At 41.7% G+C, this 27,925-nt stretch overlaps 1 protein-coding gene across 1 annotated transcript in view; it reads right to left on the bottom strand.

The window, feature by feature from the left end:
- The window catches only part of RRAS2 (RAS related 2), a 42,794-nt gene that overhangs the window by 4,034 nt on the left and 10,835 nt on the right, over positions 1–27,925 (bottom strand). The window contains exons 2-4 of the mRNA XM_058025964.1: positions 8,106–8,193; positions 7,529–7,631; positions 6,056–6,164 (exon numbers count right to left, since the gene is read on the bottom strand). Of these exons, the coding sequence (XP_057881947.1) occupies positions 6,056–6,164; positions 7,529–7,631; positions 8,106–8,193 (300 nt within the window). The remainder of the gene's footprint in view (positions 1–6,055; positions 6,165–7,528; positions 7,632–8,105; positions 8,194–27,925) is intronic.

The following is a 27,925-nucleotide window of genomic DNA, read 5'->3' as shown; positions in this document are numbered from 1 at the left end:
CAAAAAAAAAGGAGTGTTTATTTTAAAATTAGTTCTGAAAAGGAACTCAGAGTATTCATTAGATTAAGCAGCTGCACAGAAATGGAAATAGATGGGAATAGAAAAGTAGTGGCAGCATGACCACAGTGCATGGTCTAGAAGTACTTTTCAGCTTGCAAAATAGTTTCTTAACAGCTTCACAGTGGTTTAAGAGCCTCCATGCATGGCATCTCCACATGGTTGATTTCTCTGTCCTTAGCATCCCACTGGCACCATATCCATACACCTCCTGCTGAAATCAGGGCTGCTCCCACTAAACCCTTGTGAAGCTCTACAAAATGCTCCCAGCACCCTGTGCCATTAGCTGGAGTAATTCAGGATGCATCTGCTGATCTCAAACACTCACAGCAACTCTGCACTCATTTCAGTGTTATCACCACCAGCTGAAGCCAAAAAAGAAACCCTCAGGACCAACTCAGCCCCAAATCATCCACTGGAGCTGCCTTTTTAACTGCAGGGCACCCAAGGAGAACTGGAAGAACTGGAACTGCAGTCCTCTACTGCTGTTTGAAAACTGAAAAATAATGAAAACTCCTGCTCCCCCAGCTAGAACTGGGGAAGCCAGAATTCCACTTCAGCTCTCCACTCTGACCTCTGATGTTGAAATATTCCAATTGCAAAGCTTATGAAGGCTGCACTTGGACAAATATTTGGCACTTCAATGACTGTAGAATCTCCTGAAGTTTGCACCAGTGCTTCCAGAGCCTTCTGCACATCTCTACCTCAGACTAATAAGTTATATCTATAACAGTTCTAGCAAAACTAACTCTTTTTACTTTTCTTCATCCCTGCATAGTTTACTGCAGCCCCAGAAAGTGAGAGGCTGAAGTTCAGCAAAAATAAATAATTGGCAAGGAATGTTTAATTCTGAGGAGAAGCTGAACTCAATCTTTAAACACGTTTAAAGAATTTCTTCAGTATTGTACCTAAAGAACTTTACAGGTACAAGTCAAACTAACACTGTAATGAAGTTAAGCTACACTTCCACAATATCCTGCATCTAAAACACTATAAATACACTGAAGTTCTTGTTGTATTTACTAGAATATCTGTAACTGTTAAATTCCAAAATAATTTTTTTCCAGACTCACAAGTATATTGTCAAGTTACTGGTGGTAAATCTTGGTGACCTCAAAAGTCAGTTTAAAACAATATTTAGTTTGGAAACACTATGAAAACATGTGCAGTGCCCAAGATGTTAATTAGAGGCCAGAACATACCAGTTCCATCTTCAAAGCTGAGGGAAACGTAAGTACAAACATAGAAATACTTGTAAATAAAAACATGAATTTTTCTATTTTTGTTGTCCCTTCTTGAGTACGACAACCCTGTAGCACAACAAGTTTTCCAGGACGTGTGATGGGACAGTTTATTTAACACCACCACAAAAATAAAAACTAAATCCTTTTTCTTCAAAGACAACTGGATGTTATTTTGACAGAGTTAAAGAGAACCACAGATTTGATGGCAGTGATTGTGTGTACATCTGTGTGTGCTGGTTCTGCAGTTTTACTGAGCTTAAGGCTGAATGCAAATGAGAACCACCCATAATGCTCACCCTTTTGCTATAGGATATTTCACTGTTTGTTTCTGGATATCACTCATTCTCCCTGTTCTGACAGTAAAAGTTTCTCAAATGAAAACTCATTACAGAAGATGTGAGCCAGTCAGACATGGAAAAGTTTATTCCCCACCTCCCTAAACTAACATTCTTCTTCTGAAACAGTTTCCATTTGAGTATCTGCACAATAATCCTGTGAACATAGGTCTTCCTCTCTTCACTATTCTGTCTGGTACCTGTCAGAAATACATTAATTTCTGAAGTTTCCATGCTTTCCTCCACCTAAATCAACTCCACAAGGCTGCCTAACCTAACACTGCACCTGTGTTTTGCCTGGACACTTACACAAGACTAAAGGACACACCACACAGGTAACAATTAAATGTTTCCTCAAGTTTGAGAGAAATCCATTTCTACCACTCTATGGTCACCCTACACTGCTCCCAACACAAAAACACTGTCCATTTCTGCCAAGACTTCCATCACTCCTGAAGAGTGCATCTGTCATCCCAATTGTCCTACAGGGATAATTCACTGTCCCCTAACTCCAGTTTGTCCACACTCTCCTGTCAAAGCTACAATCTGTCTGTGGGCACAGAGCTGTCCCTGGACACAGTCCCAACATCTACCACTGCAAGAAGTTATTGTCACACTTTCATACAAGAAAGAGATGGTTAAGAGTTAAGTCAGATGGATCTCTCTTTCTCTTCTTGCTTAAAAGGTAACAGAGGTGATCTCAGCTCTAGGTCATTGTGTTAGTTCAGTCATGATGTAAAAGCAAGAACTGGCATTTAATGAAACCCAAGCACTTTCCTGTTGCAACTTGGATTTTCCTTGAAATCCTGCCATCTGGGGAATGATCAGACTTGACCCAGTTTAAGCTAGCAGTTATCTACAGAAAGTCAGACATATCCTGCACTGACAAGTCTACTCCTCCACCACTAGTGGTTATTATTAAAACATCTGGTGCTCTACTGAATTATCTTACAGTAGAAATATCCAGTGTTGAGTTCTAAGGAATTAACCCATTTAACAGAAAGACTGCTACACAGCATTTACTTTAGGAAAGAGCAGTGAAGAGATGGTGCTTCAATTCTGGTTTCAGAGTCAGCAATTTGTGACTGGGGAATTCGGAAACACTGGCAGCCTCACTGCTTATCATACATTCTAAAGATTAATGATTCCTTGTCCTCTAAAGACTCACTTTTCTTTGTCAATGTAACCCATGGAGATTGAGAGATGAAAATCACAAGAAAGCTGCTTAACTCTATTTATCTATACAATTATTACCATGACAAATTGCCATTTCAAACTTGCTCTTTCACGTCCCTCCCAAAACCACTTGTGAGCTGGTCTCTGGTTTATAAAGCCCCACTAATTTGCACCACACCTTTGGTGAGCCCCAACAATTCATCAAGACCATACCATTGTTTGTGCACTTCTGCTGTACAACCCAGTTCATGTATTTCCTGAGAAACAGTTGCCACCACACGAGCATGATTAGCTATGCATCATTAGCCTCCAGATTTATGGTGTCACAACGACAGTACTCTGTACTCTGCTCAACCTCAACACATATTTACTTGGATAAAGGTGTGGCCAGACCCTTGAGACAGCCAGAACTCTTCCACATGTTTAACTCCTTTGGGTTCTGGGAAGATTTGTTGTTGAGTGTTATCTGCTGATCCAAACACACACTAAATTACTTTAACTGGGTTTAAGTCTTTCAGAGATTGCATGTGTTTCACTGGTCTGCCTCCTGCCTTTAGGAAAAAGCAGGCAGATGCCCAGTACAAGCAGTTTTGCCCTAAAAACTGATACCCAGCTTCCTGACTTTCTAGAAATGTTACCTTAATGAAAAGTGTACAGTTGGGATTAAACAAGAGAGAAAAAAACAGATAAGTAAAAGATAAGCATGGCCTAGCAGGTTTTTGGTGGCGCCCAATGGGGCCTGACACATCAGCAGGCAAAGTGTAAAAATGCAGAGGACTTGCCCTTATCACACTTCTGCCCACAAGTTACAGCCTGGGGCTGCCCCACACTCCCCACTGAGCCAGCACTCCCAGCCAAGGGGAGGGAGCACTCTCTCCTTTGACCCCACTGCTCCCAGCACAGCTCCCTGCCAGGAAACCTGCAGCCACAGCAGGGTGACCTTGCTTGTCAGGCTGAAGTTTTCCTCACTTTTGGACTGGTTGGTTTAGCTGGTGGCAGGACTGGTTGACAAGTTTTCAGGCAGAGAACAAGCTGGTGCCCCTCAGAGAGTGCAACACCCAGCTGATAACATCGCCCTGCTGGCTGCTGCAAAGGGCGAGGACTCACTGCTCCCCCAGCCCAGCTCCTCCCTGCTCTGCCCCAAGCCACAGTCCCACCCCTTCCCATGCTACCAGCGCTGGCACTCCAATCTTGCTGCAAGCTCATTTAGCTCACACAGCTCCCAGGAAGCCATTCCTGCTCCTCCCCATCCAGAGAGATGATTCAACTCTAAAAGTGCTTCAAGTGAGATCTGGGAAAGAATGGGAATGTGAAGTCAAGTGGGAGGGGAGCCTCTCCCTTGTGGGGTCCAATTATGTCAGCTCAGCATCCCACAATCATTCCTTAACACTGACTGAAGCCCAAGTGAAACACACCATGTGATGGGGAAGGGGCAGGGAAGAGTTAAGAACATGTAGTAGCTGTTTAAGCAAACCCAGAAAAGTTCTCTGCTATATCTGCCTAAGCCCTAGCTTGTGATGGCAGTGACAAGTCCACCAATTGGTATATAAATGGCAAGTGAGAGCAACAAAAAATAATGCCCATCAGCATTTAATCAATTAAGGTAATTAATATAGCCATAAAAAGCAAAAGGAGATTTTGGAGCCATATATTGATATAAGCAGGAAAACTGCAAAGTTAGGCAATTCAGAAAAAGCTGCTCTAAGCCTGAATGTGTTCCAGCCCATCTCCACCTGAAAAAGCAGCTTGGAACAGGGCAGAGGGAGCAGCAGAACAGGAGACAGGCATCTCTCTGCCTTTAAGGGAGAAACAGAGGCAGTGTAATTAATTACATGAGGAGGGTGGAGGAGAGAGCAAAGTTCACAGCTGTTGCTAGAAATGGATGTCCAGGGTTACCAGCTACAATTGCAGGGATCCTGAGAGCTGAGGCTGAGAGCCACCATGTTATTTCCCTCCCAAAGCATCTGGGGGTTTCTCCTTCAGCAATTACAATTAGCAGAATAGTTTAGTTTCACCTCCATAATTTCAATGCCAACATTTGTGCAGGAGATGAAGTACAGATGTTCCAGGACCTGCAAGGTTAAATCTAGGGATTTTGATGAGGGCATGATGGTAAGTGAAGAATGAAATGTCCCTGTCTCAGGGACAGACGGTTCTCTGAATGTGTAAGTACTCAAAGTTATTTCAGAGGAATTTGTGAGCTACTTCTGTGAAAACTTCTTTCAATGCAGCATCTTTCAGCATAGCTTTTAATTTAGTCATGATCTTTCTACACAGCTTCTGGGATGAAGAGGCTGTGATAGCCAAGGGACCATATTCAACAGGAAATTTTCTGTACTGTAATTGCAATACAGAATTGCACAAACTAACTCGCTGAGCTCTTTAAACCGTGGGGGTTTTTCCTTGTGAAACTCTTAGAACAATTACAGCAATTTTTACTTTATTCTCAGAAAATTATGTGTTGCCACCAAGCTTTCAATGTCCTCTTACTGTCTCAAGAGAAAATATTAAGTTTCTCAAATTAGTTGCTGAAGAAAATACAAGTTTGACATCTGCTCCTTTTTTTTTCATTTCAGCCCAAATTAGGTTGATTCATTAAAAATCAACAGCAACTAAGAAAAACATATTTGAAAGTCCTTTAAATAATTCTAAATTAAATATTTTAAGTAGTCTTGTGACTAGAAGTGAGGTTTAAAACTATTGGTTTCAAAACTTAAAGGTACATAAATGTAACAGAAATTGTGTTGAAGTACTTCCAACTTTTAAAGCTTTAAGTCACTTCTGTAGAAGATGAGTGGACAAAGAGAAAACAGTGACTAACCACTAATTTATACATAACAGCAGTGAAAGGTAAAAGCAAGAGCACTGAAGGCTAAGGATGGCTGGAGTTAGTGCTGGAATGCACTCTGCTGGCACAGTGCAGTGTGAGTAACAGAACTGAGGAATTAGACACGTTCATGCCTGAGTAATCAAGTCATGACAGCAAGCTCTCAGCTCTGTGAATAGACTTGGTCTCCACATAACCCCACTGAGTCAGACAGAAGATGTGCTGGGCATGGAATGCCATCATGTTCCTAAGGTTCTTCAAGTACAGAAACTGAGTGGAGTTTCTTGCATTGGAATTAGTTTGCATGATAGGACTTTTTCCATTTGTTTGTTCCCATTCTGGAAGGAAGTTTAATTTTGGGGGAAAACTGAATTTTCTGGAAGAAAGTGAGCAGTAACTAAGAGCAAGTGAATTACCTGTCTTTGGTGGTCCAGATCTGCTTTATTACCAACGAGAATCATTGGAAACTCATCACGATCTTTCACTCTAAGAATCTGTCGCTGAAACTTGTAGATTTCTTCAAAGCTGTGAAAGAACACAAGCAGAGCATCAGTGCACTAATTCACAGATTCTCACAGATTCTGAAAAAGTTCAGAAATTATGAGTCACATACTGGGACTTGCCCTGCCATGACACACAAGCACAGACAGCTGCAGGCACTCCAGAGTCACAGCATGACCAGTTAGAGAACCATCCGACACTCAAACCAAAAAAATCCCCAAGTGAGCAGTGTCCTCTGCACTGGGCTGAGGTGGGGCTGCAGGGTGAGCAAAACACTGACTGTGTCTCAATCCATAGGGACCCAAGGCCAGCGTGCTGCAGAGAGTCAAGCAACCACAGTCCATTCTACAAATACTGACCCTGGAGTTCTGCTCCATCTAGAATATTCAAACCACAGCATAGAGACCCTGGTGATCAATATCAGCTGGAAACCTCCACAGCTACTTATAAGAATTTTGGGGGAAGCTATCAAAGCTGGAAAGCCTTGTTTTGTCAAGGACAGAAAAATGGCAGGGCTAAACAAGCAGAAGGCTTTCCAGTTACCAACTAAGTTAAACCAGGTACTGATGCTTTTCAAGCATAAGGAATATTGCAGCAGTGTTTAAAGAAAGGTGAGCAGAGCAGAAAACTTCTTCCAGGATGGTATGCTAAACAAGATAATTCTGGCCTAAGCAAGGATTTTTGGAGAATGAATAAGTAAATCACTGTAAACACTGTTAAAGCCACATCACTACATAAGGACCTTCAGCACAGACATTTGCAGATAATCACATACTCTTTGTAGCCTTCCAGACATATAGCCTGAAGGTATTTACACCTAATTTGCCAGCTAAAGTTTAAAAGCAAGATGATCACCAGTAAAAAAAGTCACATTGAAAAGAACCAGGTGCCAGAAGGGATGTATGTCACTAAGCATAGCTCTCCATCAGCTTCTAAGATGTTTCATCTGCATTCTGCAGCCATTCAGTCAATGCATGGGGAAAGCAGAGGGACCTCTGCCTGCAAAAGAGTGCAGGCACATACCCTAAACCCACTCAGAAACCCAGAGTCAGCTACTTGATGCTGCATATGGCAAAGGGATATTCCTAAGGACTGACTGAATACCAGACACTCCCAGGAAAATGGTATTCTGGACTGTAATAAAGTTCTTGAACAGAGCCATCCTCTTTTTTTTTTGTATGCTTTCAAGTCATCTATTGAAAAAAATAAGACACTTTCACAAAATGATTGGTTCAAAATTGTTCTTCAGTGCTGAAAGAGCATCACATCTTGCACCTAAGAATGAACACATACTTAATGTTTTGTTTGAGATAATTTCAGTTAAGGATCATGTGCAATTTAAGAATAATTAAAACTTGTTTGTTTTAATTACTTGACCTCAGGCTTACCTTCCTCTATCTGTGACTGAGAAAACAAGCAGAAAACCTTCCCCTGTCCTCATGTACTGCTCACGCATGGCTCCGAATTCTTCTTGTCCTGCTGTATCCAGAACTGAACACAAGCAAAAATATGGATTATTACATTTCATGTTCTGACAGACTGAAAAAAAAAAATATTCCTGATAAGATATTGTGAGAGTCTGTCCTGTGCATCATAGCCAAGCAGAAACCACTTTTGGCAGATACTACTGGATATTTTTCCAATATTCCCAACAAGTTTTTGCACTGACTGAACAATTCAAGACCTACCAAACAAACTGAACAACAAAACACCTGAGGACTTCTGCTAATTCCTGACCATCTGAAACAGAAGGAAAATGCTCAGAGATACGTGAGGATGAGGGTTGTTGGTTTATTCATAAAGAAACCACCAACATGCAAGAATTGCAATTTTTAAAGCAAAGCATTTCTATTGCACTTGGGAGAGGCAGCACGGAGGTGTGTTTTCCATGTCACCCAGGTAACTCCTAGGAATAAAAACAATTCCCAATCCTAGTTTTGTGGGCACTGCGGGCGGGATACTTACTGTCCAAGCGCGCGGCTCTGTCGTCGATCACGCATTGCTTGGTGTAGGAGTCCTCAATGGTCGGGTCATAATCCGTAACAAAGTAGGACTGCAGAGAAGAAAACAGGTTTGTGTCTTAGACAAGCACAGGACACTCACAGAGGGAGATGCTAAAACTGGACACTTGGCAGCATGAGGAAAAAGTGAGTGTGTTTATCCATGTACAACCATTTGGTTCTTCATCCAAAGATATCCAGGAATGGTTTTCCTATTCCTAGTAAATGCTCATAAATTGTAGGGATTACTAGCAGGGTCACTGAGTTAACTGGATTCCTACAGCCTTTCCAACATTTTGTAGACATTACTGGTAACTCCTACGATTTCTCAGAAATCCTTAGAAATTTTCAGTTTCTATGGACTTCTAAGGTCTCTTGTAATTTCTCTGAACTTCTGGTAGGGTTTATAAGTTCTTTGACATTCTCAAGTTTACAGGACTTCCTCTCCCCATCCCAGAGCCAGAGATTTCTAGGAAGTGCCAGGACTTTCTCAGCTGTTCCTACAATTCCCCAGCAGTTCTAGAACAATGTCTAGCAACAGTTCCTCACAGCACGAGTAGCACTTAGTTTGCTAGCTGAAAGAAGTTTGGTGGAACATGCTGGGTTCCCAGGATTTCTCTCCTGGTTTAAATGACTTTAAGCACTCACAGCCCCCAGACAGACAACCCTGAAAGCAGAATTAGCCATTAAATGCCTGTGCCACCCATGGTCTAAGTACAAGGCTCCACCAGACACTGCCAGGCTGTTGCTCATCACCCACACTGTAGAGCAAAGCACATTCTGGTACATTTCTCTAGAGACTGGGTGATCTGGTATTGAATACTGGGTTAACAACACCATCAGAAGGCAAGTTTAGAATTCAAAGGATGACGTTTTAGCTTGCATGCAGTCATAGTAAAGTTAACTTCACCTAAAACTGAAGGAATCACATTAGCATAACAAATCTAAACCCTGATCAAATTCCTTCCCATCTATGTTCCAAGCAGGCACTCAGTGCACAATTTGTGCAGAACTGCAGGTGTACCATGTGTACATTATTGAGTTCTGTAAACCAGGAAGGAATTAGGAACATTTTGACACTACATATTGGCTCCTAGGATGAAAAAAAAAAAAAAGAAGGGGACTTTGCTGAAGCACCTTTCCAACCACACAAACCTAAAGACACTGGTCTTCTCAACTTACTGAAATCAAGTTAACAGATGTCACAGTTGGGAAAAGAAAAAAAAATAAGAGGGGGAAAAAAAAAAGAACTGAAATCACAGCACTAGCCCACTAACCTTCTCCAGACACACCACTGTCAGTGCAGAACACAGTTAAAACTCTGTTCCTTGCAGATCATTTACGTGGCTGTTTTTGCCCGTGTCCAGTCCAGGTGAGGAGCTGCTCATGAGGACAGCCTGCAGGACACTGTCCTGGCTGCACCCAGCTGAGCCCAGCACAGGGAAATGGCCATGCCAGGCTCCTGGCTCAGCAGCATTCAGGACAGTGGCACCCAGCAGAGCTCCTGGGCTGAGCTGCAGCTCCCTTGCTGGGAGAAGCACATCCCCAGCTGTGGGTGCTGTGCATAACCTGTGCTCATACACCACAGCCACCATGCAGCTGGCTGCAGGAGGAGTTTGTACAGGTTGCTGTTGATCTGTTCCTTCAGAGCTGGCACCACACTAAAAATCTGCTGCCCCCAGAGCAGAGGCCCTGAGCAGCTCCTTTGCATTTCAGGCAGACAGCAGTGTCCTCTCAGGATACACCTACACAGCAGCCACAGCTGCTCTGCACTGATGCACCCAGGCTGAACAGGCACCCTGCTGCAACCCCACCCACACCAAGCAAAACAACAAAAAAACCCTCCAACAAACCCTCTACCACTAAAAAATTCCAGTAAACCAACAGGCATGGGATCCTAAATGCAACACACAGCCAAAGTGCCCATCTATAGGCAGCAGAACACTCACCTCAGAACAAGAAGCTCAACTCATCCCTTTACCTTGCTTCCCTTTAAGATTTAAAGAGAAGAAAATTCAGCTTTCAAAAGTGTACTCTATCATTCCTTTTACCTGTATCCATGACTCAAAACCTGTTATCCAGGAGCTTAGGAAGAGACTTTGAGGAATGAATTTACACAAACTCAATTCTTCTGTGGCCTTTAACAAACCTTAAAGGATGGATGAGAAACTGAGGTGAACATACAAATGTATAAATAAAATCATTTACAGAATCTGACTTTAAAGGGATGATCACAAGGAAGGGAATTTAAGTCCTCTGTTTCACTAAGGAAACAATGTGATATTTATAAAAAGCATTAGGTGACTAAACCATGGAAAATAAAGCACTCTGAAATTACTCCAGCTTCAGTTTTTATTCCTCCATCCTGCAGAATTCAAAGTTACTGTTTGAACCTTTACATCTACAAAATGGTAAAGGATAGCAGCTTTTATTTAAAAGGGAGATTTTGGGATCAATTTATTTTGCTCTAATGAATCAGTGTTAGTAGAACATCTAAAGCAGCAAGTTTATATCCAGCAAGGGCAGTATTTTTCACCAAGAGAGTTCAGAAAAAGAAAGCCATAATGATCTCAGATGGATTCTTCTTATTTTTCTCATTATCTGTCCAAGGGCCAACAACTACAGCATGTTCTGTAATCTGCAGGGCATTTCTGTGATTCCCTCCACCCTTTTTAGTTTGGTTTTTTATTTAATTTAATTTTAAAAACCTGGCTATATACAAAGCAAGAGTGCAAGATTAGGTACAGAGACATGGAACATGGTTCCTCCCTCTAAAAGGGAAACAAGATTAAGTCATCCTGATCCAGCATCAGCCACATGTCAAATTCAGAACGAGCAGATGCCACAGATCCCCCATGTAACAATTGCTCTTACAAGTATTTTCTTCCCTCCCATGGAGCTGGCACAGCCGAATCTGCTGTCACAGCCACTATGGGAGAGCTTTGCAAAGCAATTAGTGCTGAGGTTTAGCTCCAGGCACTGGGCAAGGCTTATGTGCCTCAAACAGCTGCTGGTTTTGAGGGAGTCTTCCTTCCCAAATTGCACTGGGACTATGTGCAGCAGGACACACAACCACCACAGCTCGCAGGCTTTATCCAGCTTTGGTTGATCTACAAAAAATAGATGTAGCAGACACAGTATTTATCAATTTGAGCAGAAATGGACCCTCCTGCTGCTGCTCAGGCAGTGTTTAAAGACTTAAGGCATGGCAGATATGCTGAAACATTCCATGAGGCCATCTCTTCACTCCTGAATGCTGTCTGGGCAAGGTGCCTGCTCACCCAGCAAGCCCAAGACCCTACACCAGCACAAATAACTTTGCTGAGGTCAAGGAGTTTGTGGCACAACTGCCTAAAAGCCCAACAGGAGCCCAATCACAGCAGACACAAACCACTGACAGCCTACTGGCCTCAAAGTGATGCCAAGGCCAGAGAAATCAGAGGAGCCAGCACACGCAGAGTGCTGGAATAGCCAGGCCTGCCTAGTGCTGGGTGTTTATGAGAGCTGTCAGTGCAAGCCCTGACACCTCAGGGCAGCCACCCTGCCAGGCCACAGCAGCCCCAGAAGCAGAGCAGGAGCTGGGATGGGAGCTGGCATGGAACACGGGGCATGGCTCTCTAGGGTGGCCCCACACAGCCCAGGGTGTCAGATCCCCTCCTCTAGGACTCATTGAGCTCCTCTGACAAATCCAAGGAGCCACAACTCATTCAGCTGGCTCCACTGCAGCCGGCCACTGCCTGCAGGAAATAATTAGAAGCAGTTAAATTTCTTCTAAGGAGATAGTAACTTGAACATGCTCTCCTGTTACACCACTCCCTTAATCACCAGCAAAATCAAAGTTCTTTCCACCCATCTCCTAGAAGGGAAACGAGAAGCTGAGCCCAGTACTCTCATCGACCATTCAATTCACCCAGAATATTATGCAACAGGTTTTCTAGGTTTTCTCTTTCTATGACTGCTGAGGCAATCAAGCCCAGAGATGGGAAAGCTGGGAAAGCCTGCTGCCAAGGGCTTTTGTAAAGAAGGAAAAAACCAAAAGAGCATAAAAATCCCCAATCCCACACTACCTACATCACTTAGAGCTGGGGAACCCACCACTAAAATCCCTTCTTATGTACACATTTGTCATCTTAAAATGCATTTCAAACGATCTCCTGACCTTCACAGGAGTTTCTACTCACAGTGCATGGAAACAGTGACACTACACAGAATACTGCTCCAGCAGTCTTTGCTTAAGGCAATAGCAATCCCTAAATCAGTATTTCAATCACTCAAGTATTTTGGTAAGATATGAAAACCTGCTCTTAAGTTTATCCTCTTCCTCCATTTATTTGTTCCCTTTAGTACACATAGAGAAATTCCTCCATTAGCTGACAAGCTTGGAGTCCCACTCCATAAATTAATAAAAATTACTAAGTAAAGACACCTTTGATGGAAAACCTCAATGCAAATTCATGGCTCTTATGCCATTTTTCATAAAGTAATAAACAGTGCACAAAATGAAAAGTAAGGAGATAACTTTCTTTTGCACTTTATGTTTTAGGGTGGGGAGAAGTAGGATGCTGTTGACAGGAAGCTGCCTCCCCTAAGCTGCAGAACATTCCTCCCTTTCTCTTTAGACCAGGCTGGAAGGGCATGCAATGAAAGGCAGCCCAGCACAGTGAGAGCACACCACCACTGTGAGTGAGTTAAAGGAGAGGTACATGCCAAAATATATATTCAGCCTTGCTGTCTCTATAATCTCCATCTGTATTTACTAAACATACACATAATGTTTCAAAGAGCCACTGGTTGCTTATTTAAATTTTTTCCACATGTTTTAAGTTTTTGGTTCAAACCCAGCAAAGGCAAGGAAATAGAAGGGTTTCCACCCTCCAGCTACAGTTACAGACCAGCTCTAGATTTAAATAAGCATCTGCAATTTGAGCATTGCAAACAGCCCAAAAATCCTCCCTAGCTATAATTTTTATGCTAGGACTTAAAACAAACATGTGTAGCATCCACCAACACCAAAGCTTTGACTTTAGACTTGAATAAATTACCAAATACCTGAAATGTAAGATCCCAAGACATTCCTGTGCTGTGCTTCTTGACAGAGTATTTCTTCTGGCAGTCTCTCCTTTGCCTGCCTTTTACACTATCATCTCTTCTCTAGGTTTTACCTCATTTCCCCTGCATTTCACCAAGAATATGCCTGCTCTTGAGCCACTCAACCATTGTGAAGCCCAGTTCACTCCCTGCACTGCCAGGTCTTCACCATAGGCATATAACACACAGTTGTATGTAGCAGTACCAGGTACAGCCCCATCACACACCACACTGATCACATCAGAAATATTTAACCCAGAAAGACAGACACCTAAGCTCTCTTCATTTAAATAAGTATTTCCAGCATTCATTCCAAGCCATAGACAAAGCCAGTGTCAGAGGTTAAGACCAGAGCTCCACTGCCATGGCCAAAAGTGGACACCTTTCTTTTTGAGGTACTTGGCTACACCATAAAAGTCTTCCCAGACCATGAATTAAGATCTAAATGACTGATTGCATAACTCAGTTTGCAACTTCCATTGTCCTTCCACCCATGACATCTGATAGCCTCTGCCATCAACTCTTCTCCCTAAGAGTGGCAGAGAAGTCAAGTCTGTACTAAAGTGACCCCAGTGACACACCATGCCCTCCTCCAGCTGGCAAAGGAAGTGAGAGACCATTTCTAGGAGTTCTGATCTATGTTCCTGTCTCTGGAGGAGGAGGAAGCAGACAGGTTCTGTGTCACCACAGGCAAGTTGCTGGAGTAACCTGTCACCATGCCCAAGCACCGTGCTGCCCTGGTCCAGAGCTAACCTGCCCAGCAGCAGGGGCAATCGGGCAAAGCAGCAGCCCAGGGCCCCAGCACCTCAAGGGATTTAAAGAACCTCCTTTCACAGCACAAAGGAGAAGTCACTCCTTTAGACTACGTGAGTTGGCTGGCTAGAAAACAAGGAAAACATGCAGTAAAAAAACCCTGACTTCTAGAAGCAAACATAAACCCAGACTGCATTCCAGAATAAAGGAACAGACAGAGCAAAACACACGAATTTAGCATTTCACAGAGCCCCAAGCACTTGGGTCACAGCAAAACCCAAACAAACTAAGAGCACACCACTAATCAGAGAGTCTCTGACAAGCTTGTTCCAACAGCAAACACACACCTCCCCAAGAGCAGGTGCTTCACTAGGACCCACTATTTCCAGACAGGGTGAATTGGTTGGTGCTGGAAAAGCAGGAGGAGGATGCTGTTGGGGTTGATGACAGCTTTGCCACCTCTGCAAAGGTTTTGTGCAGCACTCAAACCAGTGAGAGTAAAGGACTGCAGGAGGGGCCCAGAGCAACCCAGCAGCACTTCAAACACAAACTGCACTCAGCAGGCTTTGCTGGCATAATTTACAGAATGAGGGCAAATGTTTTGCTGTTGAATGTTAGGAGAATAGGAGACCAAAGGTCTAGCCTTATCCTGATAAAGGCCAGACTAAAGAAACAATGATTAGAAAACTGCCTCATGCTACAGAAGGCTAAGTGTGTCATCATCCAATCATCCCATATTCCTACAAATCTTTAAGAGGTTCTTTCTTTTAATTATACAAACAGTAAGAGCACCCATTCCTTTCTTCCAAGAAATATAAATTAAAAGATAGTCAGTGCTTGCAAGTAATCAATGATGCTTCCCTCAATTTGCACTACTTCCCAGTAATGTGTACTGTCAGCATTGTTATGGCTGTCCAGGGAAACAGATGTCATTTGTAACTTCAATTACTGCCATTACCCAGTGATGTGAAACACTTCATGAAGTCACAAAGACAGAAGAGGATTAAGCTGAAGGAAGTTATAGTGAAAGAAAGATGACATGAGACATGTACAAGCTAAGCCCTTTGGAAATTCATATGCAAGCTGAAAATTTTTATTTGTTCCTGAAAAAATAACAACACACATATACATAATACCAAACAACACATGCTTAATCAAACAGATCTACTAAAGAAGAAAATAATAATGGAAAATGAAAAGTTGTTGTACCAGCCATGGCAGCCTCAGAGTACATCCATTAGATTACTCCCCTGCCAACATACAACTGGAAGACAGAGGAGAGTAGGATACAGAAATAAACACCTGACATGGTTAAGTAGAGGTAAGTCTTCTCCTTAAATTTATTTTGTGCAAGGCAAGGATTCTCAAAAGCTGTGCTTAGCCTGGAAACACTAAAAGCGTCAGTCCTATTACACATCACTCAATGTCCATGGAGGGAGAGGGACTCCTCTGTCCCTCTCCCTCCATGGACACTGAGTGAGCACACCAGAAAAAGAAAACTGCTAAGAAAACTCTGTTCAGTGCATGGGCATATTTTAGGCACATAGCTAAATATAACATGGCTCTCTTCTGTATGGGCTTTGTTCTGCTCACTACCCAGAATACCTAATAACAAAAGTGGTTCTGCATCCCTCACAGGTGTGGAGCTGGGATGGGGGGACAAGGGAGAAGGGGTATGGAAGGTAAAGTATCTTCAGTTTGAATGTGAACACATAAATCTGTCTGGGCACCTTTAATTTTTGCATTTCCTAAATGAACACTTGGATTTTGTATCCATCAGCACACTCATTTCCAATGATATTTCTCCAGATAGCTGTATGCGAGGAAATTTCAGATTTCATCCCCAGTTAAGCAGGACTGGCTTGTGTGACAGATTTAAAAACCAGATTGGTTCTGGAGCATCAACTTATTCTGCAGTCAAGTACTGGACCAACACTCAGGGATACGAAAGACTGAAATCAAACTGAATTTTGTGCACTGAAAGGGAACAATCCATCAGCTCTTACACATTTCAACATGCCTAAAAAACTGTCTGCTAATTTTTGCCCTTCCCCTAACTGCTACTTAAAATAAAGCAACTTTACTTTCTCCAACCCCACCCTTCTTTTCTCCCTGGCACCTAAGGCATGGCTGGCAAAATAGCTTGGATTTACAGGTAGAAATCTGGAGAGTGTAACTGCTAAAGAGATAATTACAAGATCCAGTGGGGAAAAAAAAAAAACCCAGCTATAGTAGATTTGCTTGGGGAAAAGAAAGTGTCTTTGCCACTTTGACTAATACAGCCTTTCAGAGAATGTTCAAATCATAGAACTGAATTATTTCAATTGCAAGAAAATTTCTTGAAAATTAATAATATTCCAGAATATTCATTCTTGAATGAATAATTCAATTATAATCATTAAAACTATTTTTCTGAAAAGTTAGGTGCCCTTTTACTAACACACTGCCAAGCTTCAACACACCATCAGATGCCAGGACAGTCTCAACTTGAGGGCCTTAAATGCCTTTTCCAATCTAAAGGATTATATGATTCAAATTATGGGTGCTGGCCACATGAACATCATGTGAATAGTGATGAGAGTGGGTTTTCTTTTCATATATGTTTTGCAGCGCACGTGAACATCTTTTAAAATATTAACTTCCTTAAAAACCAGCAAATTGATACTTTTTAAAGACAGCTTCCACCTTTTAAACTCAAACTGAATCTGCACTGTGCTTAGGTCTCCTTTCAGTTCCCAGCTTACAGCTCTCCCCATGGGACAGCAGCTTGGTATGAACAGCTCACCACCCTGTGAGCATTTCCCTCCACTTTATAATTCTCAAAAACCAAACCACGCCAAACACACTCACTGAGACACCTGGTCTAGGCAATATGTGCACTAAACTTTGGCCTCTCTGGTACTTCCTAGTGGTGCAGTTTTCATTGCTCAAGATCAGAGGAGGTGCACTTTCACTGTCTGAGCAGACTTCTTTGTAATGCCTTCAGTTAATGCCCTTTAATGCCAGTAAGCACCTCCAGAGTTCTTTGAAGGCAGCTCTGCAATTTCTCAAGTTGAAACACGTCTGACTGTAAAGCATATTCTATACTGCAAGCTTAGTTGAGTCTTGATTTAATTTCACTTCATTTTTGTTTCTCAGTAAATATGTGCAGGAACTATGAACACACCAGGTACTTCATCTTCCTCATCTTAACCACTTGCAATTCAAAGAATGTTAAAAACATTCACAACACACCATCTTTTCATCTAGAAAGTTTTATCATGCTTAGATAGCTTTCAAACTAGCAGCTCACACAAGCTCTTCACTATGAACTCAAGGTTTTTCTCAAGAAAGCAGTGATTTTTTTTAAAGTACATATCTGATTTTAGGACTGTGTATAACCAGCCTATAGCTGTAAGAGAAAAAGTAAGGTTGCTTCAAAAATCCCCTGGTGAGGCAAGCCATAGATTACTTTTTCCCTGTACACAAGAAATCATTATCAAATCAACCTCAAGATAGACAGTGTAATTAAGAGATTTTGGTTTATAAACTAAGTAACTGGAGGAGACTTAGTAAATTAAAATCTCTCTTCACTTCTGTAATTTAGATGTAACTGTACCACAGTGAGCAACAGTCTTCAGCCTAGTGGCTCCAAGGAGACCCGTGTTTAGGGCATTTCCAGTCTATTCACAAAGAAGCCACTTCATAACTCTGATCAACTTGGCCTTTTCAGATTGTCTAGCTTAGGTTATGGACATTTGGAGCCAGACAATTACATTAATTAAATTAATTAAAGTAAGAAGCTTTTCTTGCCCAACGAGCCAGTGAAACAAAGCTGCACTCCAGCAACTCTAACCCCTATTTCACATTTTAAGTACCTGAAAATGTTTCATCCCTGGGACTCCACAGCAAGCTAAAATCAGAATTTTCTGAAGTGAACACCTTTTTTATTCTGACTCCATTCATCAGAAAGAGTCAGGTAGAAAGCCTGAGGAAGGTAAATTCTCCACATTCTTCCTCTTAAAACCTTTGTTTAACATGGAGATACAATCAGGTTGACTAACTCACTAATCCCAGAGCCCACAGTTTTCTAGAATGAGTCAAGCTAGGATTAAATATTATAAGATAGTATTTCATTCTACAATTAAACTACAGCAACATCCTAGTGAAAGAGGGAGGTTTTATCATCCCCTGTCCTGACATTCCACTGTAATTCCCTGCTGCCTTCAGGATGATCCAGAGATCAGAAGGTTCAAATTGCCACATAAAAATTATAAAAATCCCTCATCCAAATAAATACTAGCCATGCAAACCACAATAAAGGCACCTCAATAAAGTTCACATAATATACCCAAGAGACACCTTTTGACCCAACTTCAATATATTCAATTACTTTATTAATACACAATTTTCTCAAATATGTAAAGGCCAAACAGGGACTGAACCCAAAGAATGAAAGCTTCCAGAAGTTCTGATCATACCACTTATTCTGCTGGAAAACAAAAACCTTGAAATGACTCTTTCAGACCCAGTAACACATTTTATTTACACTGCCAGATCATTGTAGACATTGATAGCAATGCACTAGTTCCTGTCCTGTAGGGCTTTTTTCTATTACCAGTAAATTCCAGGGAATTTTTGAACACCAGCTTGGACAATATCCAACACATTAACACTCAGATTCATTAGCAAAGTCTGGAGTGCTTTATTTTTCAAAGATTTGTTGACTGATCATTAAAAGCTAATTATTTAGGGAAAAGCTACAAAATAGCACTTCTATCTAATAAGAACTATTGCTTCAAGATAAGCACAGCTCTAACAGCTTATTTGCCCAAATTACATATTTATTCAACTCCAACCTTTTGGCCTTAGATTAGACTGTCTAGACTAATTTTGCAGACTACAGACAATTACTATTATCTTTAAGTTTGGAAAGTGTCATAACCAGAAATGTCAGGAATGCTGAAATTACAGCTGTGTAAGTGTTATTTAGCCATCTATTTTCATTAGCAAGGCTAATAATTACTAACCTTCCCCCCAGATCCTCACCCAGCTCAGTAGAACACATAGCAGTTATCCTGGAGTATGACAATTTTAAATGATAATGAAATAATTGGTTGCCTACCCATGAAATAATGGACTCCTTCAAAGTGTGTTACTCATTCAGGAGTGCAAGCATCAGAGGCTGCATGGTGCATATATTATAATGGTAAGATGTGCTGCAAAATTAATTAAAACAACAACACACTGGGTAACTTTGCTTTAGAAAAGGGTGCCTGAACAGTTTGCAGGTGGCAAGCCATTGACAAGAAATTAATGCTAAAAACTCCAACAGCAAAACCATACTAAACACACATCAATTTCTAAAGTTTTCCACACATCACAGTGGCAGGGTATGACAGCCAGGCTGATTACCCCAAGGCCCAGTGGTCCCATGCTGCAGACCCAGCAGCTCAGTAGCCAGGGGTTTTTTTGCACACCCATATCAGTCAATCACACTGCATTTTAAGATGAAAACGTGCTTTCCCCCACCTGAAAGCATTTCTCAGAAGTTTGTGACTAAGCAGCAAAACCTCAGAAGAAGGAGAACTTGCACTGGTCAATAGGTGTTTTTTTTCCATGTGATCTGTGCTTGCAGATTTGGCTGCTCTGAGCCAGGCCAGCACACGGGCTCCCACAGGGACCAGGAGGCAGAACAAAGCACTTCACACCACTCACTCCCAAACCAGCAAAAAGCTCCACAACCCTCATGGTCCCTCTACCAAGTGAAGTTTTTCAAGAGATTCAAATTTCACCGTCTGATTTTTAACCCAGACACATCAAGGAGAAGCGCTTACAACCTCAGTTTGGGATTTAGAGCCAAACAACAAAAATCTTAAGGTTATTTTTATTGTGGCTCTAACCTAAGGTGTCAGGTTAATGCACCTGATTGTGAGAGTGGAAAGGAAGGAAGGGGATCTCTTCCAAGGTGGGGCAGGCTGCGTAAGCCTTTTCTCACTAGGGACAGAGTGTTCAGACCTTCCTGGCACTAAAGCCTTTGTTTTGTCCCACTGCTTGGGCACAGTGTTCAACAGGTCTCATTCTGACTGATGGGAAGGAAAAGAACCCAGATTTAGCCATTGTAAACTGAACTCAGCAAAGCAATGTGGTAAGCCACTCCACCTTTGGAGCAAGAAGCAGAAATCCTACCCCATGAGAGCAGGGAGATCCCAGCACAGATATTTCGGTGACAAAGGCTGACCTGAGATCAGGATGAGGTGTGATGCCTGGCAGAAAGCACAAGCGTGTTAAACAGAGGCTGGTCTCACAGATGAGGACACTAGTGCTTCAGAAATAATAGTTCAAATTAATATCACTATTCTCAAAATTCCAGGTTTCTGGAAGAACAAAAGCTTAGAAATCAAATACAGGGTGGGCAAGAGCCGTCAGTGCAGACTGGTGTAACTGAAACAAAGTTTCAGCTGCACAAGCCACTTTGGAAAACAGCAATGCAGAGTATTTTCCATCACAGATACCAGGGGAGTACAACGCTTTCCTTTCCAGCCTAATCAGTGCTCACAGAGAAGTTTAATCTTAATGTCCTTGAAGAATGTCTTCATAGTCTCTCTCAGCACCAGCAGCAGCAGATTTCAAGATCAAAGGTTATACTCCTTCCCATCTGACAACAGCGTAATTCAGCCTGGTTTTCTCATCAAGTGGCTGGGGCACAGTACTGCACATGAGCATTGTTTACAACAGGCTGTGTAGCACTTCATTTCTGACTCTTCAGAAGCAAAGCCATGTCTACTGGAACTGCTACATTACAGGCAGACAGCTGGAGTTCTTAGAAGAAACACAAGAGGTAAAAGAGAGTGTTTTATCCTAAATATAAATAAAACCAACAAGGAAACCCAAACCAGCAGACTCATGGTTGGGCAGACAGAATTTAGGCCTCCACTCCATGTTTTGCGTCAGCATGCCACAAGTCAGCCCAAACATGCTGTCCTGCAGCATCTCCAGACCCTGCACCTCGGTGGCACAAGGTTACTCAGTGAGATCACTTTTAAATCAGCACATTTGCACAGTGACACACAAAGCTTATGTACAGCCCTAACACTGTCTGTGCCCCTCCTTCAGAATCCACACTCACTTATACTCAGCTGAAGAGTATCAAACAGGGCAGCACCTATTTTTCCTGAGTTATTACTTTACAGTGTGCATGAAGTCCCATCAACATCAGAACCACAGAAAAGCAAGGGGGAGATCAGAGGACGCTTTCCTGGCAGAAGATGCATGGATGGCCACCCTTCTGTTCCACCAAGCAAGCTGCACACACAGGCCCACCCCAGCAGCACGGCAGACACGAAGCCAAACCATTCACAACTGGAATATTCACTGGGGAGCTTGTCAGAGGGAAGTGCTCGAGTAGCATTATCCTCCCAATTAGTCAAGACTTTAAAAGCACCATGTGACCAATATTATCCCAACTCACATACAGGGAAATGTGCACACAGTCAAATTCCCCTAACCAGAAACTATAGAGTGGTTTTACCATTGCTGATCCTGTACAATTTCATAGCACAGAACTGGTTTTAAGCACTGTCTTGCTAAATTAGCTTGTTAGTGGATCTACAGGGAAAAGGAAGAGATCCTAAAGCCTCAGTAAGCACAATTAAAATGCTCTTAAGCAGTGCCAGAATTGTCAGCCTCAGCAACTTCAGGTGTCAAAGAACTGTCAAATGGATACACATTTATGTCCTTAAATTTTATTTAAAATGCTTTTGCCCTTAGTAGTCAGTCTACAAATTTCAGCAAGCAACGATTTCCATCTAAAAAAAAACTTATTTACCAGCAAAACATGTGTTTGTACTAAAACCAACCACAGTGTTTCTTCCCCTTCGCCTGTGCACCTGCGGGTGTAGTACCACACTTAGTCAGCATCAACCCACTCACAGGGCAGGGAAACACACAGAAATCCCAGAGGGAGTTTATTTTTCACTTTAAACTATCACAGACACTGCATGGAATAGAATAAGATGGAGATAACTAACATTAATTAATATATGTGGCATTGATGCTAATGTTAAGAATGTTCAAGAAAAGACTGGATAAGGCACTTTGTGCCATGGTCTAGGTAATATGGTGGTGATGAGTCAAAGACTGGACCTGATTACCTCAGAGGTCTTTTCCAGCCTGATTCTGTGATTGTTAAGTGAATATTTCACATGACTTTTTGAGCTGGAGGATCCACCCAGTTGGATGTTAATCCCGGCATTTGCACTTTTAGAGCATGCATACCTTAAAAGCAAGGATTGTTCAACCCCAGTGAGAATATAATTAACCCTAAACCACATGCTTTTACAACTAAAGCAAAAAAGCCAAACATCTGCTGTAAGGGACCATTCTCATTCCACTAAAACCCAGAGACACAGCATACTCAAGGTGCATGTTGGGAGACCTGCTCTGATGTTAAGATCTACTTCACGCCACAAACTAGTTTTACTTGCAAACACCGACTTTCACGTGTCAAAAAGCCACATCTATGATGAACCACATCAAGAAACTGCAAGCAAACATTCAGCTGAGGTGCTACACACTCAAACACCACACACAGTCAACTAATGTTTTTACACTCTGGCCATTTATGGTAGCAGTAAAGAAGGCAAATGAAAGATTGGAGCAATTTCACACCGAGCACCATCACTCCCCATGCTGGAGCTGATTCTAAGTAACAGATTAAAAACCATGATTTGTATCAAACACCACCTCTACAGGCAATCCAGCCTTATTTCAGAAATTCACAGCTTGAGCTACAAGCATTTTCTAGTCACATAGACCTTAGGATAACTGAAAATCTGTTTAGTATTTTCTTCTCCAACATCCTACTTAGCAGTACATTAGAGCGGGTTCCAAAATAGTTCTCTACCCATTTGTGAGTGAAGTTCCTCCAAGGGGAAGAGGAGTTTAAAGATCAAATTAAGAGCAAACACTTCCCATTCAGAAGCACATGAACTGCTGAAGGGAAACAGTTCCCAATTTCCTTCCAGAGCTGGATGCTCAGGCTGAACCTTTCTCATGAAACAATAGCATTGCAATTCCTTGTTGGAAGCACAAGTGCTCCATACACCGACCCAGCCACACCTGGACCCTCAGACAGTCATTGCTCACTCTTGGTTCTGTCATCTAAAGCTTGTAAACACAGCTCCCTTAAGTAATTGGGCAAGCAGATTAGGGCTTTAACATCAAAATGCTCTCCCTACAGTACAGCAGCAAACTCTGTAAAAACTATTAAAAGCATCTACAGAACATGATACCATCAAGAGCATGCAAACCTCCACTGGATATAGAAACTTTCTGCATCCTTTCCTTGCACTTCACCTCATATTAAAAACTCTGGGACACCATCTATGCTGCAAGTACACAAATCCTGACAAGATGGTATCTCTAAAATGGAATCCCAAGGTTTAGCAGACCAACCATCAACAGAAAGCAAAGACCTTTGGCTGAGAGATCTTGCTCTGTACACAAGCTTTGCTTTTTTTGCTCCCTCCCAACTAGAAGAGGACAGAAGCACCATCAGATTACACACAATACAGCTCAGCTCCATTCAGGTAAACAAACCATTTTTCTCATCCTTCTGCAAAACTGTAACTTTATGTGCTTATCTAAACAGATTTGAGCCCAGTTTTCTATCACCATTTCCTAAGAGCTAAATCTCCGGAGTCACCTGGGTAGGTCCACACAAACCTTCAAAAATAACTCTTCAAACAAACTGCACTTGAATAGAATAAATTTTTCTCCCCCTCTCCTGCTACTCCAGTTCTGAATAAAATAATCTAGTATTTTAGGAGGCTTTCAAGATTTAAGGGAAAATAAGGAAGGTACACCACTAAAAATGCAAAGAATTTATTTTTCTCCTACAGCATATTCACACTGACCAGATTATCATCACCACCTCATGAAGACTGGCAGACTTTGGGATTTTTAGAATGTTGAAGGTGTGAACTTAAAAACTAAGGGTTCAAATTCAGATGCTTCAGTTCAGTAACAGCATATAGTCAAGATCTGCTCCGGGGGTTTCCAGCAAGGTGATTTCCCTTCTGCCCCATGTGCACTCATTCTTACAAAGAATTTACATAAATGCTCAAATAAACTTGTTTTCTAAACTTACAGGCCAGCCTGCACAGGGCAGCCAGACCACATAATTTTTACTTCATTTGCATTAGAAGATACAGGCTGACTTCTCTACACATTATTATTTTACAGACATTAGTTGTAGGAGAATATTATTTTATTATGTATTATTTTTAAAGACATTAGTTATTAGGAGAAAAGTATTATATTCTGGAAAACAGAGGTGCACATCAGATGAACATAGCTCATAAAAAGAATTAGTAAACACATTGTCTAAGCCACCTACAAGGATGATCAAAGGGAAGGAGGACAAGGGCTGATGAAAAATAATTTAATCATGCTAGTTGTATTTCTCCACTTCAGACAAGCTGGTTCCACTAGCAGCTGCTATCTCTCCCTCTGATTTTATGTTACTAACTTGTAACAAATCTTCAGTGAAGCAAGCTCCCTTCTTCAGGACAGACACTGTGAACAGCCACTGGCAAAAAGTAACTCTAATTTGTTTATTACCAAAATATTTTGCCTTTGAAAACCATGTTAGACCAGTATTCTTGAGGCATATAGCAAGCTCAGAAAAGAGGATACTTTTATGGATTCCACAAACAGCACAGAAAGGATTAGATTTGTCCACAGTCTAGGACCAACTTCCAAGGAAGATCCTTTTTGTTTATCATCTCAACATGCCAAATGATACTCACATGCCATAATCGGCCACACAATGTTAGTTTATAGTCTTTCAACTTGACAGGACCTATAAGACTTTCCAGGAGGGGAGCCAGTACTCCTGAAATGTAACTCTGCTGCTCTCACTTGCTGTTTAGTCCTTTCCAAAGCAACCCCTCCATTCCTCACTTTATTTCTGGAGCCAATAGTCCTGCAGAGGCTGATTCCAGAGTGCAGAAGGGACAGCACAAAAAGGCCTTGCTACCCCATGCAAAGAAAGAAGGCAACCCAAGAGCTTCTGTAGCATGAAATGCAGCAATTATAAAATCCACAAACAAAATTCAAGTTGTTCCCTCTGCAAGCAAGTTCACACTGACAGGAAATGAGTAGCTAACAAGAAGTAAATTACCCAAGCCCAGTTCAGAACATGTACAGAAGTAAGGGACTATAGCAAACCAACCAGACTCACTACATGTGTACTTTTACTAACTCTAACCTCCGCTAACCTGCTACAAACACGTTTACAGCACGTGCAAAAGTGGCTTTACCATACATCTAGGAGGGAGGACAGCTTAAAACAGCCTGCCCTGAAGGCAAGAACACACTCCATCACCTAAAGCCACTTGTTTTCATTAGGAAATTGATCTACAGAGCAACATCTGAATGCAAATTGAAACGTGCAACATTCTCTCCTGGTCTGACAGGCACACATAATGAAGTATCGTGTCAAATAAGTAGAGAGCATCATAATTCGATTGCTTTCTTGAGCAAAGAACTCCTGCAAATGTTTCATTTAAAGGTATAAAGAGGCAGCAGTACAGCAAATGCCCTCTAAAACTGTGTGAGCAGTATGCAAAGACCTTCAATTTGTTTACTTACAGAAAGCAGCTTTAGAATGCACTGGGTTTGATCAGAGGGGGTTTTTTCTTGGCTTTTTTTTTTTTTTTTAAACCCTACTGCTATTTCCGCTCCCATATTCTACCAAGTAGAGATCTTGTGGTTAAGGCATTCAGTGAAGAGAAAACAGAGCGTGGAATGCACAGGCAGACAGCCTTGTGCACCAGAAACCACAGGAAAGCACATTAGTTTCTCTCAATTTTTATAGATTAGAAACAGGTTTTTCAACTTCATCACACTCAGAATAATGGACTACTCAGATTTCCATTAATCATAGGTGAAGCCTCTGGACAGGCAGTCCAGAAACCCTTCAGGAGACCTTATCTACTTGGTGCTTAACTTGGATGTAGCAGAGTGTGAATGTCCCTCTGATCACAGCATTAGCACCACACAACTCTGCCAGCCTTTAACAGGCTGCAAAGCTGATGTTATTTACAAAGCCACGCTGGATGCTACCAATTAAAGGCAAGTAGTTTCTCTTTTGAGCTTTCTTCCAGCATTAGAAAGTATTTTAATTTAAGTCATAAGTCTTAGAAGAACTCATTTCCTGTGCATGTGTTAAACTCAACCTTTCATAATGACCAAAACTCAAAGCTGCCTGGAGGGACCGTATGTGTTACAGACATGTGGGACAGAATCAAAGCCCACTAATGCATTGTTGTTTTTCCTATATACATACATATATATATATATATATATAAAAATACTTGGCTTGTTGGTTTTGTTTTTGTTTTTTTTTTTTTTTTTTAACCAGGAAAGCAGAGTTACAACAAAGACCTCTTCAAGTAGGTTTTGGCACTGACAGCCTACATGCTTCAGGTTTAGGAAATGACCGTCAGATCCTGAAGACATAAAAACAAATCTGGGGAAATCTTCCTGGGAATGGCAGTGGCAGCCGTTCCTCTGCAGCAGCTCACACTTCAAAGCGTGGCCTGGAAGCTGACAAAAGTCAGTGCTCCAACTGGGAGATGTTCAGTCAGCAGGAACAGAACATGGGGTTTTGTCCAGGAGAACCAAGCAGCAGGAGTCCTTTTCCCTGTATCTATCATGTGTTTTCTGGATTGAGGAGAGACTATCCATTCAAGGAAGAAGTTAAAGAGATGATAAATAACCAGGTGAATAGTGCTGGGCAGCCACAGCAGCAGCTCATAACTCCTAGCACAGGGGAAAAGCTGAGATACTTTTAAATTTCTCATGCTACTCAACTGGCATGGGATTAAGTCAAGTACAAAACAGCTACCTAAAGTACACGAGCTGCAGGGAGTTTTTAAAGTTTGAACATAAGCTGTTAGAAAACCCAGCCTCAATTATCTAGTCTGAAGCAAGTGGCTGCAGTTTAAATTATTCATCTTCTGAAATCACCCTGAACAAAATCTTCCAGATCACCACCTTCCCTCATCCAGTATCTTTTTCAGGAGATCAGCTCAAGAGATGCAGGGCTTTTGTTTATTGTCTTCAGAGTATTTGTAAACTGAAGAAATGCACAGAAGATAGAATTTCAAGGTGCAATTTTAGCTCTTAAACAACAACAACAACAAAAAACCCCCAACAAACAAACAAAAACCTCAAGTCTTGAGCAAAATTCCCAATTCAATTGGATTTTAAAAACCCCAGGTCACAATTTCAGCAGACACCCAGATCAGGACAGACTCGATTATTTTCAAAATCTGCTCTAAGTGAACAATTTTATTATCAATTTCCTTTTTTGGGAGAAAACCTCTGGCATGTCAGCTGAAATATTCAAGCCCTCCCACAAAACAAGTCAAAGCAGCTAAGGAGGAGGGGAAGCCACTATTAAAAATGTGTGGAATGTAACCTACTGGGCAGAAGGCAGATAATGGGACAAGGAAGTCGACTACTTCAGATCCGAGGCTCTTTTCCCACCAGCAGAGGCACTGGGCAGTTTCAAATTTACAAATGCTAATGAATTTTGTCAACTTTTGTAGGATATACATGACTAAAAATAGTTTGACAAAAATAATTTGTCAAATCTGCCATTTACTGGATAGACACTAATGGGTGCAAAAACTTCTAGACAGCTAAAGAAAAACATTTCTTTAGCTACTTCAAAAGCTGATCTTTCAAGTGTCTTTTTTAAATTCAAAGAAGTTGAGATGTCTCCAGCAATAGATTTGGGTGTACTGCTCCAGCAAGATAGAAACAAAGCAGAAACTCCACATGAGACAAAACATTTTCTATAGTTAGTAGATTTAGGTCACAGATACAGGAATTCAGAAATGCCTCAGGTTTTAAACATCCTTGATGAAAGTGAAGCACTTTGTTTAAACCATC

This window comes from Melospiza georgiana, chromosome 6 (genome assembly GCF_028018845.1).
Source record: "Melospiza georgiana isolate bMelGeo1 chromosome 6, bMelGeo1.pri, whole genome shotgun sequence".
Lineage (NCBI taxonomy): Eukaryota > Metazoa > Chordata > Aves > Passeriformes > Passerellidae > Melospiza > Melospiza georgiana.
This window is presented reverse-complemented; position numbering and strand designations above follow the sequence as displayed.